The sequence below is a fragment of the Megascapheus bottae genome, chromosome 35 (genome assembly GCF_031878675.1).
Source record: "Megascapheus bottae isolate mThoBot1 chromosome 35, mThoBot2.hap1, whole genome shotgun sequence".
NCBI classification, from domain to species: domain Eukaryota; kingdom Metazoa; phylum Chordata; class Mammalia; order Rodentia; family Geomyidae; genus Megascapheus; species Megascapheus bottae.
Window position 1 is genome coordinate 672,526 of NC_143543.1, and position 18,248 is coordinate 690,773.

Below are 18,248 nucleotides of genomic sequence, written 5' to 3' on the forward strand. Positions count from 1 at the left end.
CAGTGTTTCCTGAGGAGCAGCTCCTCAGGTCCCACGTGCCTCGTTCTGAAGTGGAAAGGTGGAGATAAAACACTCGTGTGATTTTCTTTTTCCTAAGCACTGTGCCTAAAAGGTTGGTCTTAGGGGGCTTGGGGGGGGCGTTTTGTTTTTCCTTCTGCTAGCTGGGATTCATGAGGCTCATTTGATGTCATTCCTCACGCAATAATCACCCCACTGCAAGAACACAAGGAGAGACTCATCGCCGAGAATCACCCCCCTGCGTCGGGAGGCGTGCACACACACACGCACGCACGTACCAGCGGCTTCCCGTGCTCCAGGCTGCCGGCCCCCCACCAGCAGGGGGGTGCGGGAGACCGCTGCAGAATGACCAAGGATCTACGGGATTCATCCTGGTCTTCTGATTCTGTCTCTCGGGGGGGCGGGGGGTTCTCCAGACAGGCTCGTCCCTGCATCCCTAGCCCCACACAGAGAAAGCAATGCCGACGGGAGGCTGGCGGCCACCCCCCACTCCGTGGGACCTGACACCCACAAGCCAGGGCCAGGGGCTCACACGGGTCATCCCAGCTATTTGGGAGGTGATGGGCCCAGGATGCAAGTTCAAAGCCAGCGCACGCCCCGTCAGGTGTGAAGACGCGGCCTCTGCTCTCCTTCCTCTCAAACTGTCCCCGTGTCCAGAGCCCAGCCCGTCCTCACGGCTTCCCGGGAGGCTTTACTGCCATGAGGTACTGTGTCCTCTACCACGACGGTGGACGCAGAACGAGAGTGGCAAAGGAGCCTTCTAGAATGTGCTGGAAGGTTCCCGGGGAAGAAGGCAGGGATGGGAGCTTTAGGTCCGAGCGCCTGTGCCTCGGTGGCTCCAGGGATGAGGCGCAAGCTCAAGGCGCCCCCTCCTGTGGCCAGCTCTTCCCCCCTGCGCTGACCCCGGCACAGGGGCTGGGGGCCGGGAAGAGATGCAGCAGGGAGCACCCCAAAGCCAGCTCGCAGGAAGACGAGGCCCTGCTTCTGATCTCTCATGAGTCTAAGAGCGTGCACACGGGCCTGTGCGTGTGCACGCATGTGGAATGCGTGTGCGTCTGTGTGCACTCGGGCTCTCACATGTGCCTTTTGTGTGCGGAATGGGCGTGTGCACGCACGAACGTGAGAGCACGTGTGCACATGCGTGTGTGTGCACGTTTTCTGCGTGTGTACCTGTTGGTGTGTCCACGTGCGCGTGTCCACACGTAATCTGCATGGGTGTGCGTGTGGTGTGTGTTCACTCGTGAGCGCGTTTCGGAATGTCTGTGACTGAACGTCACTGCGGGGGCTCGCGTGTCTTCACACACGCGTGTGCATGTAAGCGAGGAGGGCTGCGGCCAGGCGGCGGCTCCCGAAGGCTGAGCGGTGACGCCGGGCCGGCGTGGGGCTGCCACGTCCTCCCCGCCGTGGCCGGCCCGAGGCAGACAAGGAGCTCTGCGTTATTCTTTGTATGCATGGATGCTGTGGCAATTGTTAACAGCTTTTTTATTTCTGCTGGACGTTGAGATTGTCAAGGGAGGACTGAATCATTCAGCGTGACTCAGGAAACCGGACCCAGCATTGTCTGGCAGGGACCCCCACAGCCCAAGGTGGCCGCGCCACGGTGGGGTTCATCCCCTGAGCAACCACCAACGGAGGCCCTAGGACCCACGACAGACTTCGCAGGGAGGCCTGGCCTCCTGGGAGAGGCTGAGCGGCCACCAGAGCTGACTCTGTCCACAGGTGGGCGGAGGGACAGGCAGGGAATGTGCTGGAACCCCAGGCCGCTGGGCGCTCCCGGGGGGCGCGGAGCAGGGGCTCCTCTCGCGGCCCGTGCCACGGGGCCTGTGCTCTGAAGGGGTGCTATTTCCCACGGGTGTCACAGACGCACAGAAGGTGAAGTCTCCCCGTTTCCACTGAGGGGACAAGGGGGGAGGGCTGGGAGGCCGACGGGGAGAGGTGCCCCCCCCCCCCCCCCGCACAGCTCTCTCCTGGCTTTGGCTCTCTGTCAGGCCTGGCCTTCCCCGGGCAGCACTGTCGCAGTCACAGTCACACTCGAGTACACTTGCGGCCGTCACCAGGGCTCCCGCCCGTCCTCCCAGCTACTCAGGAGGCTGAGCTCTGAGGATCATGGTTCAAAGCCAGCCTGGGCAGGGAAGTCCGTGAGGCTGCACACAGGCCTGAGTTCACGCCCCGAGGCCATCACACGCGCACGCGCGCGCACACACACACACACAGATTGGAGTATATTCGCCCTTCCCCAAACATCACGCACGAGTTGATGGGCTACACTGCATCACCGCATCCCCCGCCAAATCCACTGCAACTCAGGTCCCAGGGCCGTGGAGGGCCACTATCTCTGGACTTGGGGTTCCTGGCAGGTGACGTGGTCACAGTGCCACTGGCAGACCCAGGTCTGCTGTGTCCTGGGAAAAAGAGACATGGACACAGAGATGGGGAGTGCCCACAGGAGGAGAGGCCACGAGAGAGAGGCCACGGGAGGCGGGGAGGAAGGCAGCTGTGAGGAAAGGGCAGAGGCTGAGGAGACCCTTTCCCCCTCCCTCTCCCCCTACCCCTCCTCCCCCTCCTCCCCCTCCTCTTCCTCCTCCTCCTCCTCCTCCTCCAGCTTCCAACCCTGAACATAGGAGCTGGGTTCTGTGCTCCCTGAGCAGAGGCCTTTCCCAAGGAGGGGAGTTTGCTGGCCTCCCTTCCCTCTTGGTTTCTGTCCTCCCCACCTGCCTTCCCTCCTGCCTTCCTTCCTCCCTTCTTTCCATTTCTTCCTTTGGCCCTTCCCTCCCCCACCTCCTTCTCCCCTCACTCCCCCTCCCCTCCCATCTCCACTCTGCCACCCCTCCCCCCTCCTTTCCAGCACTGACCCCCTGCTGCCCCCCCAGAGGCAAAAGGCTTGATGTTAGTTAATGCCTCCTGCCCCCCCCCCCGTCATCCTGAACCCTAGGGAAGCATCTCCTAAACCCCCCCACCCCGGAGCAGCGGGACTGGCTCTGAGGAATCACAGTCCAAACCCAGGCTGTCTCCGCCTGACCTCACAGGGCTTTAGGAAGACAGAAATCCATTCAGGCCCAGCCCGGCACTGACCTGAGGGGGCAGGGATAACCCTGGCACACAAGGGCTCCCGAGGGGGCTGCAGCCCTCCTGCCAGGGGACTAGGGGAGGGGGTGGGGTAGAAGGGGACTGGGGGAGGGGCAGGCCGGCGGGAGGGGGGTGGGAGAGGATAGGACACCCAGTTCTGGGGCAGGTACTTAAATTAGCATCACGGGGGAGAGAGGCAGGGAGGCTTTCAAGAAGCAAAGGGGTTGTGGGAGAGAGAACGCTCGCTGCACAAGAAAGAGAGGAGGAGAGCAAAAACCCAAGGACCGCGTCCTGATTTGGAGAAGCAGGCCGCATCGCCATGGCAACTCGGATCTGCGCCAGGCAGCCAGGCTGGCCTTTAGACGTGGAGGAAGAGGAGGAGGAGGAGCAAAGGGACGGGTGGGGGGTTTGGAGGCCACAGAGCCCGGACGCCCCTTCAGCAGGGCAGGGCGGGGCTCACCTGCATCTGCACCTCTGTGTGTGTGCATGCGTGTGTGCGTGTGTGTGCGTGTGCGCGTGCGTGTGTGCGTGCGTGTGCATGTGCATGCGTGTGTGCGTGTGTGCGCGTGCACACGCGCTCCTGAGCCAGTCACTGCCTGGAACCCCCGCAGTGGGGCGCTCACGCCTGTCATCTGAGATCTGAGGCTCACAGCCTGTCCATGATGGGGAGTCCATCCCCAGTGAACCCCCGGAAAACCAGACGTGGAGCTGTGGCTCAAGTGGCAGAGCACCAGCCTCGAGTGAAAGAGCTCAGGGACGGCGCCCGGGCTCTGAGTTCAAGACCCAGGACCAGCACACACACACACGGACTCACACATACGCACGCACGCACACACACGCGTCATGACGTGCACACACATCTGCGGAACCGAGGGGACAGGTGACGCACCACGTGACGCACACCGTGCAGTTATTTCTTCCCACTCCCTTCCAGCCCCAGTGAGGACTCCCCTGCCCCTGCTCTTGCCACACCCAACGCCCGCGGTGAACGGCCGTGGCTCGCGCTCCACTCTTCACTGCGGCCGTTTTCATACGTTTGTGGATCAAGAAAACCCGGCGCACACAGGTCTGGCGCCCCAGGCCAGGGACTTCATGGCCCCAGTTATCAGGGGGAGACACAAGGCCAGGCACGAGAAACGTGGAGAACCAAGATCCGGGTCAACCCCCTGACGCCACGGAACCGTCAGGGGTCTGAGAATGGCCACGGAAACCACGGAATGCTCCAACACCGGGCTATTTCAGAGTGGAATCATCTGCGTCTGCCCTTCCTCTCCCCTGCGAGGGGAAAACGAAGGCTGGAGCCCTGGGGGGTGGGGCGGATGGGCCTCTGCTCAACCCCGCGCCCCCAGCCCCATCCAGATCCAGACGCCCAGCCATCCCGTGTCTCTGGATTTCAGTGTGTCTCCTACAGAAAGTGGGTAATGTCTCACAGGATCACAGGAAAGTCAAAGCAGTCTCGTGGATGCAATGTTAATTAATAGAATAAAATTAAGGAATGTGAGTTAATGCAGTACAATTGATGTGAATTAATATAATGCAGTTAAATAACGTAATGGATGAGGGTGGAGGAGAGGAGAGGGAGAATGGATTCAAGAATCTAATGGCGAGGCTGCAAAATGAAGAAGAGCGAGGGGAAGGGTGGTTAGGGAGGGGAGGGGAGGGGCGGGAAGGTGGGCAAGAATGTGGGGAGGGGTGGCTGGTTACGAGCAAGGTGCGCTGTGTTCATAAACTGCTTTGCAACGGTAACCCCTTTGTCAACTACTGATTAGTCAGAAGAAGAGCAGGGGAAAACATAAATACCATCGTGAGTAAAACAAGATGCCAAGTACGCAAAAATGTGAGGTTGCATCGATTCCCGTCTTTTCACTGTCATAAAACGCTACCGGACGTTTCCTTATTAAGTAATTTGTTCCTTACTATTTTTGTGGCCAGTCAGGGCCTGGGCGCCGTCCCTAAGCTCTTTCGCTCAAGGCTGGCGCTCTACCACTTGGGCCACAGCGCCACGTCTGGTTTTCTGGTGGTTCACTGGAGATCAGAGTCTCAAGGACCTTCCTGTCCTGGCTGGCTTTGAACCTGTGACCCTCAGATCTCAGCCTGCTGAGGAGCTGGAACGGCAGGTGTGAGGCAGCATCCAAGCTTCCTAAGTTATTTTTAAAACAATTCTACATAGCTAACTTTTATTTCTGATATGCTACATTTTTATATTGTTCTCTTTCTGTGTCTCTGTGAGCTATCAATTGTTTGCCTTGACATGTTTTCCTTACAAATTTCTAGAAAGCAAATTGTAAGAAGCAGCTTTTTAGCTTGACTCTTCCAGGTTCCCCCTCCCAAAACAAAAAAGAAATACGAGAAAATCATTTCTTGCCATGGTGTGAATAATGCCCTATATTCATGTGTCTATTAAGTAATCATAGTTTTCCTCTGCTTTTAAAACACTGTATAAATAGACGTGGGACAGCGCGGCTCGGCAAGCTGTGGCAATGCTCATTCAAAGGGAAGCAGCCTCGATGGAAACCGCCTGTCCGTGGGCTTTGACCCCGGAGTAAAGCTGACGTTTGTCCTGGGGGTGTGGACCCCCTTACAGATGAGAAGACCAAGACCCCCTGAAGGAAATGACTTCTCCAAGACGGCTCTGCTACCAAGCCTGCAGCCAGACGTCTACGTCGGCGTACTTGATTTCTGGCCAGTCCTGGGGCTTGAACTCAGGGCCTGGGCGCTGTACCTGAGCTTTATGCTCTAGGCTAACGCCTCACCACGTGAGCCACAGGGGCCACTGCTTTCTGTGGTGGCTGACGCCTGTCGTCCCAGCTACTCAGGAGGCTGAGATGGATGAGGCTGAGATGGTGGACTCAAAGTCACTGTGGGCAGGAAAGTCGTGGGACTCGTTATCTCCAGTGAACCAGCAGGAAAGCCAGCTGTGGCCAGCGGGGCCGAGTCTACATTTGTTGCTTTTTCTATGATTGCTGATGAAGAAGTCACATGGATGCATCCCCCCTCTTGCCCTGACCCCTCCTCAGGCTGTGTCAGAAAGATCGGGATGCACACTCCAAACACAGCACACATCCTCGGAGGCGAGCACAGCGCATGCACGTGCACGTACACGCGCGCCCGATCGGCCTCACCGCGCAGGGCACGCAGGGCGCGCAGGGCTAGACACACCCGGCCTCCAGCAGTTCTAGCTCTACCCCAGCTTTCCCAACACCGGCTCCTGGATCTATAGCCAATCAAGCTCAGGTCGTTACCACCCTCAGAGACTGGAGAAGGCTGGGCACGGCGCCATCCGGCCTCCCCGTGCCACCAGCCTGGATCTGAACACGGGGCCTCACGTGCTGTGCGGCTCCTTTTGTGGCCCGGTTAAAAACTCCTCATCCTGTGAAGGCAGGGGCCGTGCTCGCGCCTGTCATCACAGCTACTTAGGGGAAGGCTGAGATCTGAGGATCAAGGTTTGAAACCAGCCAGGGCAGGAAAGTCTGTGATGCCAAAGGATACCCCCCAAAAATCTGTGGTTCACGTGGTAGAGTTAGCCCAGGGGCAGAGCCCAGGCCGTGAGTTCAAGTCCCAGGACTGACACAATAACATCAACAACAACCGCAAATCTAATACAATGATGATGCTGATGGGGTAGTCTACTTATAAAAAAAATAAGAAAACTGTGATTATTTAATAGATGCATAACTAGGGAGCACCGCAATACACGCGAGTGGCTGAGGGTGGAGGGACCAGGAGCCCTGGCAGCAGCGACGCCAGCCACGGCCACGGCAGTGCCACACACGCACACACGAAGGAACCAGCTCTGGGCGCTCCCCTCGCGGCTTCCTGAGCCACCACCTCCCTGGATAACCAGGGACTGGTGCCGGCCACGCTCCGGCGTCGTGTGAGATAGGCCACCAGGCCCGGCCGCTGCAGCCCACGGCAAGCCCCACCTCAAAAGCAGCCTGAGCAAAACAGGGCCAGAGGCGTGGTCTCGTGGCGGAGGGCCTCCCGGTCACCGCAGGTGCCCTCCTCCGTCTACATCGAATGTTCTAGTGAAGTGGGGGACGCTCATGTTTGATCTGGTTTTAAGTGTTTTTCCACTTTTTTCCTTTTGGAAAATCAAACCAAAAGCGACTTCAGAGTAGAAATTAAGGGCCCTTTTCCCTAAAAATGTCCGCAGATTCAGGCACGGGCAGGATAGTAAATCTGTGGGACAGTAAGGAATTGTTTAATCCACAGAGCAGCTGGGAGCTGGTGACTGTCACATGGCCAGGGGACAGGGGACAGGGGACAGGGGACCTCCACCGGTGGGACAACGGCACACAGACAGCTATGGCCCTTTGATTTACTGACGATCAGTGGGCCACACGTCACACCTCTTCCCGCCGTGTGCCCACAGATTCGAGTGATAACCTGTGGGTCACCTCGTGGGTTTAAGGTCCTTCAAAAACAAGCCCATGTCTTATGAAGTGGTTGTGTGCTTTTGTCGGCTGTGGGGCTTGAACTCGGGGCCTGGGCGCTGTCCCTGAGCACCTTTCACTCAAGGCTGGCGCTCTACCACTTGAGCCACAGCTCCGCGTGCAGTTTTCTGGTGGTTCACTGGAATCGGTGCCCCGGGGACTTGCCGGCTCCGGCTGGCTTTCCTCTGGGACGGAAGCCTGAATGCTGGGATGACCGGGTGAGCCACCCGCGTCCAGCTACGAACTCCCGACCCATCCATCTGCAATCGGAGGAGCCCCTCTTCTGTCCAGCCAGGGTCCCTCAGCCCTTCTCCCCCACCCCCCTCTCCCTGCTGTCTGTTCTCAGCTCCACCATCACCCCTCTTCCCCGAGTCTCCGTCCCCGCAAAGGCGCCGTGGCCAGCAGCCTCCCCCATTCGGAGTCCCCGCTGCCGGATCCCCAGCTTTTTCGGTGCACACAGCTTCTACCAGCGGTCTGACGGTCCCCTCAGAATGTCACAGCTCTCCCCTTGTCCTGACCCTGACTTGATTTGCCCGTGTCCCCGATCTAATAAGGAGACGGGAGGGAGAGGTCACACTCATCTGCTAAACCGGGCGCTACTGGAAAGGGGGACATTTGCCGAGGTCCGTGTCCTGCCTCTCGCGACCTGGTCCTGCGGGAAACCGGGTCAGCTCCTGGAGAGCGCGGGAGGCGCTGGGCGAGGCCGTCCATCTCTGCCGGCCTCGGCGGCGTCCGCTGTGACAAAGTAAGGACACTAAGGGCACTGGGTCGTCCCCGAGGCTCCCTGGCAGGGGGCCTGGTCCGCAGCCCTCTGTGCAGGGCTGAGGGGGGGGGGTGCTGCAGTCCCACCACGCGAGTCCACGGTGGCCAGGACCCCTCCCCCGCGCCAGCCTGCTCCCCACATCCCCACCCCTCCCCCACGTCCTCTGGGAACTTCTGGAGAGGACTTCACGCCGGGCCTTCGCTGGCCGAGGACGACCCGGCTCAGGGGAGACGGTGAGAGCCGGGTGCTCACCGCCCCTGAATTTCCCTTCTCAACCCTGGAGCAGCCCACGGAGATGGACGACGACCCCGCCAGGGAGCAGGACCCACCCGATCCACCCAGGCGCCCCCTGCACTCCACGCCCCTCACTCACGCCCCTCCCGTCCACACGCCTCCTGTTCCACACACCTCCCGTTCCACACACCTCCTATTCCACACCTCCCGTTCCACACCTCCCGTTCCACACCTCCCGTTCCACACGCCTCTTGTTCCACACCTCCCGTTCCACACCTCCCGTTCCACACCTCCCGTTCCACACGCCTCTTGTTCCACACCTCCCGTTCCACACCTCCCGTTCCACACACCTCCCCTTCCACACCTCCTATTCCACACCTCCCGTTCCACACCTCCTGTTCCACACCTCCCGTTCCACACCTCCCGTTCCACACCTCCTATTCCACACCTCCCGTTCCACACCTCCCGTTCCACACCTCCCGTTCCACACACCTCCCCTTCCACACCTCCCGTTCCACACCTCCTATTCCACACCTCCCGTTCCACACCTCCCGTTCCACACCTCCCGTTCCACACCTCCCGTTCCACACACCTCCCCTTCCACACCTCCCGTTCCACACCTCCCGTTCCACACCTCCCGTTCCACACCTCCCATTCCACACCTCCCGTTCCACACCTCCCGTTCCACACCTCCCGTTCCACACACCTCCCCTTCCACACCTCCCCTTCCACACCTCCCGTTCCACACCTCCCGTTCCACACCTCCCATTCCACACCTCCCGTTCCACACCTCCCATTCCACACCTCCCGTTCCACACCTCCCGTTCCACACCTCCCGTTCCACACCTCCCGTCCCACACCTCCCCTTCCACACCTCCTATTCCACACCTCCCGTTCCACACCTCCTATTCCACACCTCCCGTTCCACACCTCCCGTTCCACACGCCTCTTGTTCCACACCTCCCGTTCCACACCTCCCGTTCCACACCTCCCGTTCCACACACCTCCCCTTCCACACCTCCTATTCCACACCTCCCGTTCCACACCTCCTGTTCCACACCTCCCGTTCCACACCTCCCGTTCCACACCTCCCGTTCCACACCTCCCGTTCCACACCTCCTATTCCACACCTCCCGTTCCACACCTATTCCACACCTCCCGTTCCACACCTCCCATTCCACACCTCCTGTCCCACACCTCCCATTCTACACGCCTCCCGTTCCACACGCCTCCCGTTCCACACACCTCCTGTCCACACATGTCACTGAGGAGAGTCGAGGCTGGCTTTCTCTGACAATAGGAGTCAATCTTGTCTAGACTCTGTGTGGCTCCTCCCCCTCGAGTGCCCCAAGGCCTCCTCCAGCCCCCCTTTCCTTCATTCCCCAGTGCACCTGCCAAGCCAGCCTAGCCACGCCCGCCTTGAGACAGCTCCCGTGGTTCAGGTGTGCATGAGAAGTCATGAAATCATTTCTTATTCTCTCCTTGCTGATGAATAATCAAGAGCCACCCACTTTCTCCAGAAGCCACAATGGATGACCGGGCAATGAATGAGGGACCAGGAAATGCAGCCAAGGAAATGAAGACGCCCCAAAGAGAATGGAGACGGAGAGGGGATGGGGAGGGAGAGAGGAGCAGGCGACACCAGGAGGGCACTCAAGATGAGCAAGGGGGGCCACACCCATCATCCCAGGCACCCAGGAGGCCGAGATCTGAAGACCTGGCTTCAAAGCCAGCCCAGCAGGAAAGTCTGTGAACTACCAAAGAGCAAGAAATAGGAGCTGCGGCTCAAGTGCCGGAGGGCCACCTGGAGCACAAAGAGCTCAGGGACAGCGCCCAGCTCCCGAGTTCAAGCCCCAGGGCTGGCACAAAGCAAGATTTTTAAAAGCTGGGCAAGAGCCTTTTCCTCAGAGTGGCGTGAGGCGCGTGCCGTGGTCTCCGGAACTCGGGTAGCTCTGCTGGAAAGATGCCACTGTACCTAAAACCAAAGGGACTTTTTCTAAGAAGTGCGGCAAGCCTCAGCCTCACAAGGTAGCGCAGCAGAAGAGGATAAAGACCCCGCGTGCCGGGAGAGGCGCTGTGATGGGCGGCAGAGCGGCGACGCAGGGCAGGCCAAGTCAAAACTGCCAGGATGATGGAGCCGAGGCTTGAATGCGCGGAGCCTCACCGCAGACCCAGGAGGACGCCAGCCATCCAGAGACGCCAGCATTCGGAAGCCGGAGGAGACAAGAAGAGATAGGGCCAAGTGACCTGGTTCCAAAGTGTCCTTTTTTACTTATGTGGGTTTTTTTGGGGGGTGGAGTTGATCTTAATTTTGGAAGGGGAAGATCTTGAAGCTATAGAATGACCTGCTGGAAAGCTAATAAATGACAGAAAATTAAAAAAAAAAGGTCAAGAGAACCACAGCACAGAACTGGGAACCAGAGCGGAAAGGAGAGGACTGCGGGCAGAGGGAGGCAGGGGGGAGGGGGGAGGGCACAACCGACACTGCCAGGAGGTAAGTCAGGGAAGGCTCAAACTCCTGAGCGCGATCCACAGCCAGAGCCCACGGGCCTGGGTCTGAATCCCGTCTGGCCTCTCGATATAAATGAGGATCACGTCGGCCCCAGCTCCTCCCAGAAGCGTGACACCGGCCGTGGTGTGGGGGGGACACACGTGGCCCCATGGGACCTGAGCTGACCCAGTGTGGGTGCCCGGCCCCGCCTGGCCTCCATCACTGCCGAGCTCTGACCCCGGAGCCGGCTCACGTCACGATGGCAGGCAGATGTGGGGCAGCGGGGGCCGGCGAGGCCGGGCACAGAGGGGGCAGAGAGGCCACGGGCTGACAGGATGAAGCATGGAGGTGGCTCCCCTGGAACATGCAGAGGACAAGGCGGTGGAAGGAGGGAGGAGGGAGACCAGATTGGGGATGGGGGGAGGCAGGGGAGAATCCCAATCCCAGAGGAGGAGAAGCAGCAGATGCACCCCAAATCCGGGAGGCTAGGGCGGGGCCTGGGGGGTGGGGAATCCTCTGCACTGCCAGGGCAGGCCAGGCTCTGCCCCCACCACAGAGTGCCCGAGGACACCAACTCCAAGGAAGACAGGTCTGACGGGCGTGTGCACCGTGCACGGTGGCATTCTGCTTGCAGCCATGGTCGCCTGGCTCCAGGGCAGCAGGGCCTCCAGTGAAGAGGAGAACCACGGAGGCTCTCACCTCGTGGTGACCAGGGAGTCGGGGAAGGGAGGGGGGAGGGAGGGAGGGAGGGAGGGAGGGAGGGAGGAAGGGAGGGAGGGAGGGGGAGGGAGGAGTAACATACAGAGAATGACAGGGAGGAGAAGGTAGAAGAAAGAGAAGGAGGAAGAAGAAGGAAAAAAAGGAGGCAGACACATAGAAGGAGACAAGAGAGTGAGAGAGGAGCAAGTAGGGAAGAGGAAGAAGAAGAGGGAAAAAAGAAAAGAAAGCAGAGTCAGGCGGATGCAGAAGAAGCCAAGAGAAAGACACAGAGGGACACAGAGATGGAGAAAAGGAAAGAATACAGAAGGAAGAAGAGGAGGAGGAGGAAGGGAAAGAGAGGAGGAAGAAGAGGAGGAGGAAGAAGGGAAAGAGGAGGAAGAAGAAGAGGAGGAAGAAGGGAAAGAGGAGGAAGAAGAAGAGGAGGAGGAAGAAGGGAAAGAGAGGAGGGAGGAGGAGGAGGAAGAAGGGAAAGAGAGGAGGAAGAAGAGGAGGAGGAGGAAGGGAAAGAGAGGAGGGAGGAGGAGGAGGAAGAAGGGAAAGAGAGGAGGGAGGAGGAGGAGGAGGAAGAAGGGAAAGAGGGGAGGGAGGAGGAGGCGGCAGAGCGGTAGAGCTGGGGAACGCACACCTCTCAAAGGCAGACTGTCAGCAGTGGGGGGCCCTGGCACCCCCCAGCCCCCTCACCCAGGAGCAGACCCTTCCCAGACCCCCACCGCTCCCTTGAACACAGGACCCGTTCCCTGTCTTGGAGGGCGTGGAGAGTGGAGTGGCGCAGCGTTTCACATCTCACCCACAGCCATCACCGTCTAAAGGAAAGGTCCCACGGGTGCCTGCAAGGGCCGGCGGGGCCCACAGGGGACACGGAGGACACCCCCGCCCCCCCCCCCCCGCCTTCTGGACCTGAATGGTCAACATCAGTGAATGAATGAATGAATGAATGAATGCCTCGATGAAAAACCAGCCTTTTGTTGTTGTTCTCTTGGGAACTGGGTCACACTGATGACGTTTGATCCATCCTGTCAATCCCACAGAATTCTTTCTAGAACTTTCAGCATGGCGCATCGGAGAGCTGGAAGAGCAACTGCCAATGTCAAGATTATCAGCACCCCAGACTCTGGTGCTTCCCGCCTGGCACCCCAGCTCCTCAGCAGGCTGAGATGTGAGGGTCACAGGTTCAAAGCCAGCCTGGACAGGAAAGTCCAGGAGACTCTGATCTCCATCCAGTGAACCACCAGAAAACCTGACCTGGAGCTGAGGCTCAAAGTGGCAGACCACCAGCCTGGAGGCCAAAGAGCTCAGGGACAGCACCCAGGGCCTAAGTTCAAGACCCATGGCTGACAACAAGAAAAAGACTATCATGGACAGCTGTGTGTGTCAACTCAGCAAAACAGGTCTGCTGCCTTCGTCGAGGACCGTCTGCCTGCTAGAATTAACGTGGACGTCGAGTGCCCTTATGCCAGACACAAGAGCCAAGCTGACGGCTGGGTACCAGGCCAGATGTGAGGAGCGGAGGGCGGTGGGGAGAGAGGAGGGGAGGGTGGAGGCCCAGAGAGGCCAAGGACGCCTTCGCCAGTAGCCAGAGAGACTAATCCTATTATCCTTTCTCTCATTTGGGTTTTCAAACACTTGCCTCCTAATTGCAACTGGCATCGTCTGCCCTGAAATAATTCATTCATCCGTACATTCCACTAAGTACGTACTAAAGGCTTGCCCTGGGCGGCCACTACCCCTGCCTGCAAGGCCTGGCGTCCAGGAGGCCAAAGAGCAAATACTGCAACGGCGGCAACGGTTAGTCCGTTTGGTGACGGTGCGCGGCGGGAGATGGGACGTTCTGACTTGAGGGTGACAGGGGTGGGAAGGCTGCCTGCACCGTGTCCGGGAGGACATTTCCGGGTGACAGTACCACGGGAGTGCAGACCTCATGAGTGGTCACAGCACTCAGGGATGGCGGTGGGAAGGGGGTGTGGTAGGGACGGAAGAACTGAACCACTTCCCAGAGGCGGGGCAGCCATCCGCCACGGTCGTCCCAGCTCCTGCTCCCCTCCCCTCCCTGTCTGCCTCGGTTTCCCTCCGAGACTGCGTGCCCTCACTCCTAGGTGTGGAAGTTCAACTAGCCATCTTCAACTCCAGAAAATGCACGCCCAGCATCTGTGCAACAGGTTCCCACGTCCGTTGGATTCCATTTCTAGCTCTCATTCGGGGTGAGATGAGAAAACTGGATTTCTACGTTACAAATGAAGATGCGTGATCTGTTGGCCCGACGTTTCAAAGGCCATCGAGTGGAGACAGGCCAGTGTGAAGCAGAAGTGTACTCACCAAGATAAAAAATAAAACGCAAGTCTGGGACTTCAAAAGACATCATTCCGGGGGTTCTGAATCCCAGTCTCATCGTGCGCTCAGCGCTGAGATCCTGGATTAGTTACTTAACCTCTCTGAGCCAACCTGGGAAAACCCAAGAAAGACTTCAGGCTGCCAGGGGAGAAGCCTCCTAGAAAGAAATGGAAATGTAGCTAGCCTTCAGTTCATTACTTGTGCTCCGAAGGGCATCCGAAATCCAGGATCTCAGGGAGAATAAAAGCAATTATAACAAGGCGAAGTAAAATAGGTTCTTTATTCTCAGGTGGGGAACTGCCAAAAAAGTACTTCATGCATCTTTTAAAACATTCCTGGTTGCTATTCTGAACTGTCCTCCGTCTCAAGCGCCCAGCTCCCTAGTTGAAAGCCTTCTGTAACGAAGGCGTCAACATGGCGGGGCCTGAGTAGGTTCTCCTGAGCCCCCGTCTTCCCGGTGGAGAAAGATCAAGACTCCAGCACGAGTCTCACTTTTCCCTTTTGCAGACTGTGTTCTCTGGGCTCTCGCCGTGTCAGCACGGCTCGCCCCTCTGTGGCCCACGTGGTTCCCCGGGGCTGTGAGATCGGCTGACTTCCTTCTGCCCTCGGCACAGACCACGGACAGCCAGGCTGGGCGCCGTGTGAATGTGGCTGGCGTGGACCCTCGCAGACCCCGAGGCCCCAGATACCACTGTGTGCATCACACAACCCAGGAAATCAAGCCTGGGAGTCGGAGTTGATCCCTGAGCCAAGTCCCGCACGGGAGCCCCGACTGCGTTCGGGGCTTTGAACCCCTCCCCTTCACTCCTTCCCTGTCTTCTTGCCACGGAATAACGTGCATTATTTCAGCAGGCACTTGAGTGTCCACACTATTTATACTGACCGGTTAGAGCCCAGAAATAAGACCACACGCTATCTGACCAGACACTGACCTATCAACTTGCTTGTGCCAGAACTCTTCCTGATAATGACGTCTTTCCTCTACCAATATGTCCTTGGAGCTGGGAGCCAGTGGCTCAGGACGCTGAGACAGGAGGATCAGGGTTCAAAACCAGCCTGAGCAGGAAAGTCTATGAGACTCTTTATCTCCATTGAACCACCAGAGAACCAGAAGTGGAGCTGTGGCTCAAAGTAGTAGAGCACCAGCCTTGAGCGAAAGAGCTCAGGGACGGCGCCCAGGCGGTGAGTTCAAGACCCAGGACCGGCATAACCACCACAACAGAAACTCTCCTTGAACAGTCAATGGCCCACGAAGAGTGAGCTTTCCAGACCCGGCACAGTGAACACACTCCTAAACCCACTCCATCTGGGAGAGCAGGGGGGGTGCAGTCAAGGAGTCAAGGTGAATCCTACAAAGTTAGGGGGTGAGAGCAGCGGTGGAGAGGGAGGGGAGGGACAGGAGGCAAGAACGAGGAGAGGCGTCTGGATGAAGACGCGCTGCATTTGTCAGCTGCTCTGCTCAGTGGCTGCTCCTCTGCACCACTGCTTATTTTGTAAAAAGAAAATCTGAAAGAAAGAAAACAACAACAACACACATGGTCTGGAAGGTTCTTTCTCTCTCCTGTGTGGTGGACGGTGATTAGTTATTTGTCTTGATGAGAGCCTCAGAGTCTGAGTCTCACTCCCCTGGAAACTTCCAGAAATCCCAGTGCCACCAGCATCTCGGCCCCTGTGACTGGGTTGAGTGTCCACGGGGGTCACCGCACAAGCATCTGCCTCGGCCTCCAGCCCCTGGCTGCTGCCCGTTCCGTCCACCCTCCCCTCCTCCTCCTCCCTCGTTCTCTTCTTCCTGCCCACCCACTCCTTCCCCCTGCCTTCCTTCCAGCCTCCCTTCCTTCCCTTCTCTCTTCCTCCCATCTAGTCTGCTTTCCAGCCTTCCTTCCCTTCTTCTCTCCCTCCTTTCTTTCCCACTTCATCCCTCCTTCGCTCCCTCCTCCTCCTCCTCCTCCTCCTCCTCCTCCTCCTCCTCCTCCTCCTCCTCCTCCTTTCTGCTACCTGACCTGCAGAGACGGGTGGAAAGCCAGCTTTGTGCTCTTAGGCTCTGTGAGGAAGCTCACCCCACTTCCTGACCAAGGGGAGGGAGGAGGAAGGGATCGGGCGTGGTGGTAATGGGGAGAGGGAAGAAAGGGGCCCAGGCTTGGACTGCGTCCCCGGGCGTGCACAGGACGAGGAGGTCACCCCGTTCTATGGCGCTGACCTGCGGTCCAGTGCCTGCTGCTTTCCCTCGGGCCCTCGCCACCCTCTCCCCTCCTCGTGTCCTCTGGTCACCCTCTCCCTCCTCGTGTCCTCTGGTCGTCCTCTCCTGCCTCATGTCCCCTGGTCGTCCCCTGCTCACCCTCTCCGCTGCCCCTCACAACCCCGTGCTGTGCGGCCTCTCTCGGGTCACCTCCCCACAGTGCTGTCAAACAGGAGGAAGGGGACCGAAAGGTCAAGGAGATCCCAGGGTCTGGTGGCCTTGGCCATCAGCCACCAAGATGAGAGGGGGCGGTCACTCCCTATAGTCCTCTCCAGACATGCTGTGCAACCTTCTGAGCCTCAGAGGGTGGACAATGACTCTTCACTCAAGCTCAGGGCCGGGGTGCGGTTCCTGAACTCTTGTGTTCAAGGCTGGCGCTGTACCACCTGAGCCACTGCTCCACTCTGGCCTTTTGTTTGCCAGTTCCTTGGAGAGAAGCGTCTCAGGAGAGTTCCTCCCGGGCTCACTTTGGATCGTAATCCTCAGGCCTCAGCCCCCTGGGTAGCTGGGGCGCCAGGCGGGGGCCCCGGCACCGGCGTGCACCCATTCTCACTGCATATCACGTTGGGGAGCCAGGCTGAACAGGTGAAACTAACCAGCGCAGACACCGTCTTCTCTACTCGGAAAACATGGGCTATAAAACGTGGCCAAACAACCCCAAACACACACACACACACACACACACACACACACACACACGCATGCGCACGCACACGCACACACGCACGTTATTTTTCCCTATCATTTTCTCAAAAGAAGTATTGTATCCACTTAATTTGTAACGACTTCAAATTTTGTCTTACTCCTTTTTCTTCCCCATTCTTTTTGGTGTCATCCATGGCGGGGGGCGGGGGAGCCTTAGAATACCATGGCTAACATAAGTTATTTACAAAACGTGCTGTCTTCCAACAACACCCCCTGAGGCAGAACGCAAAGGCAGGGAGTCTGGCTATGCTGCGACCAGGCCAGGCCTTGCGGCCAGTCTTCCCAGGCAGGTGAAGGCGAGAATGAGAACGCCTCCCTCCCATCCTAGACCTGTCCTGGATCTGTAGAAGGGAGGACGAGGGACCGCCAGCCATCTCTGCCTTCCACCACTGGTGGAGAATACTGGAAGGTGATTTTCCCAGGCCTCGGGGCCGCACTGTGGGCTCCGGCGGGTTCTGAACTCACCATGGAGCCTGCTGTGGCCCTGGGGCTGAATTTGGAGGTGTTGACACGCGTCATTAAGCTCACAGCGTGTCTCGGAAGCGCCAAACCAGAGGTGGATTTGAAAGGGACGAGGACAAGAAGTGTAAGGACACCACTGCTGAGATGAGAGACCACCCTAAAAGATCCTGAGTGATTTAAAAACATGTATGCTACGCCGTGGTGACATAAATCACCCTGCGACAGGAATGACGGCCAAGCACGACGCGCGCGCAGGAAATTCTGTCCCCGTGCACTGCAATGCACGGGCCAATCGCGGGCCCCCGGCTCTGCGCCCGTCCAGCCAGGCGGACACACAGCCCCCAGACAGCCCCCCAGCAGGAGAGGGGGTGGACGGAGGCTGGTCTGCGGCTGGCGGGGGCCTCTGCCCTCAGATCCACGGAGACTGCGGCGTGGAAGGACGCACGCCCAAGGTGTCTCCGTGAAGACCGAGACCGCCCGCCCTTGGAGGAATCGCTCTTTGTCCTTTTCATTCTCCAAACCAGAAAGAGGCCGGATCGCGGAGCCAGGCGCGGGCTCTGTCTTAGAGCCCCGGCCGAGCTGCCCGCACGCCCCTCTGAGACACGCGGCACAGGGGGCTCCAGAGCCCAGGCCGTGGCCGCTCCCCCGCCCCCCACCGCCAGCCCGGGCCTGGGGGGCGTCCCACCTTGTCTGCCATGATCATGGAGGAGCCGCCGTGGATGCCCAGGATGGGGTGAGGGTCTGCGCGGAGATGAAGTCCAGGATCTGGGCGATGGCCTCCTGGTCGGTGTA

At 58.8% G+C, this 18,248-nt stretch overlaps 1 protein-coding gene across 1 annotated transcript in view; it reads right to left on the reverse strand.

The window, feature by feature from the left end:
• LOC150042454 (glutamate receptor ionotropic, NMDA 2B-like) overlaps positions 1 to 18,248 on the reverse strand; it is a 132,213-nt gene that overhangs the window by 95,256 nt on the left and 18,709 nt on the right. Inside the window, 2 exon segments of the mRNA XM_090324445.1 lie at positions 18,142 to 18,185; positions 18,188 to 18,236. Coding sequence (XP_090180571.1) covers positions 18,142 to 18,185; positions 18,188 to 18,236 — 93 coding nt within the window.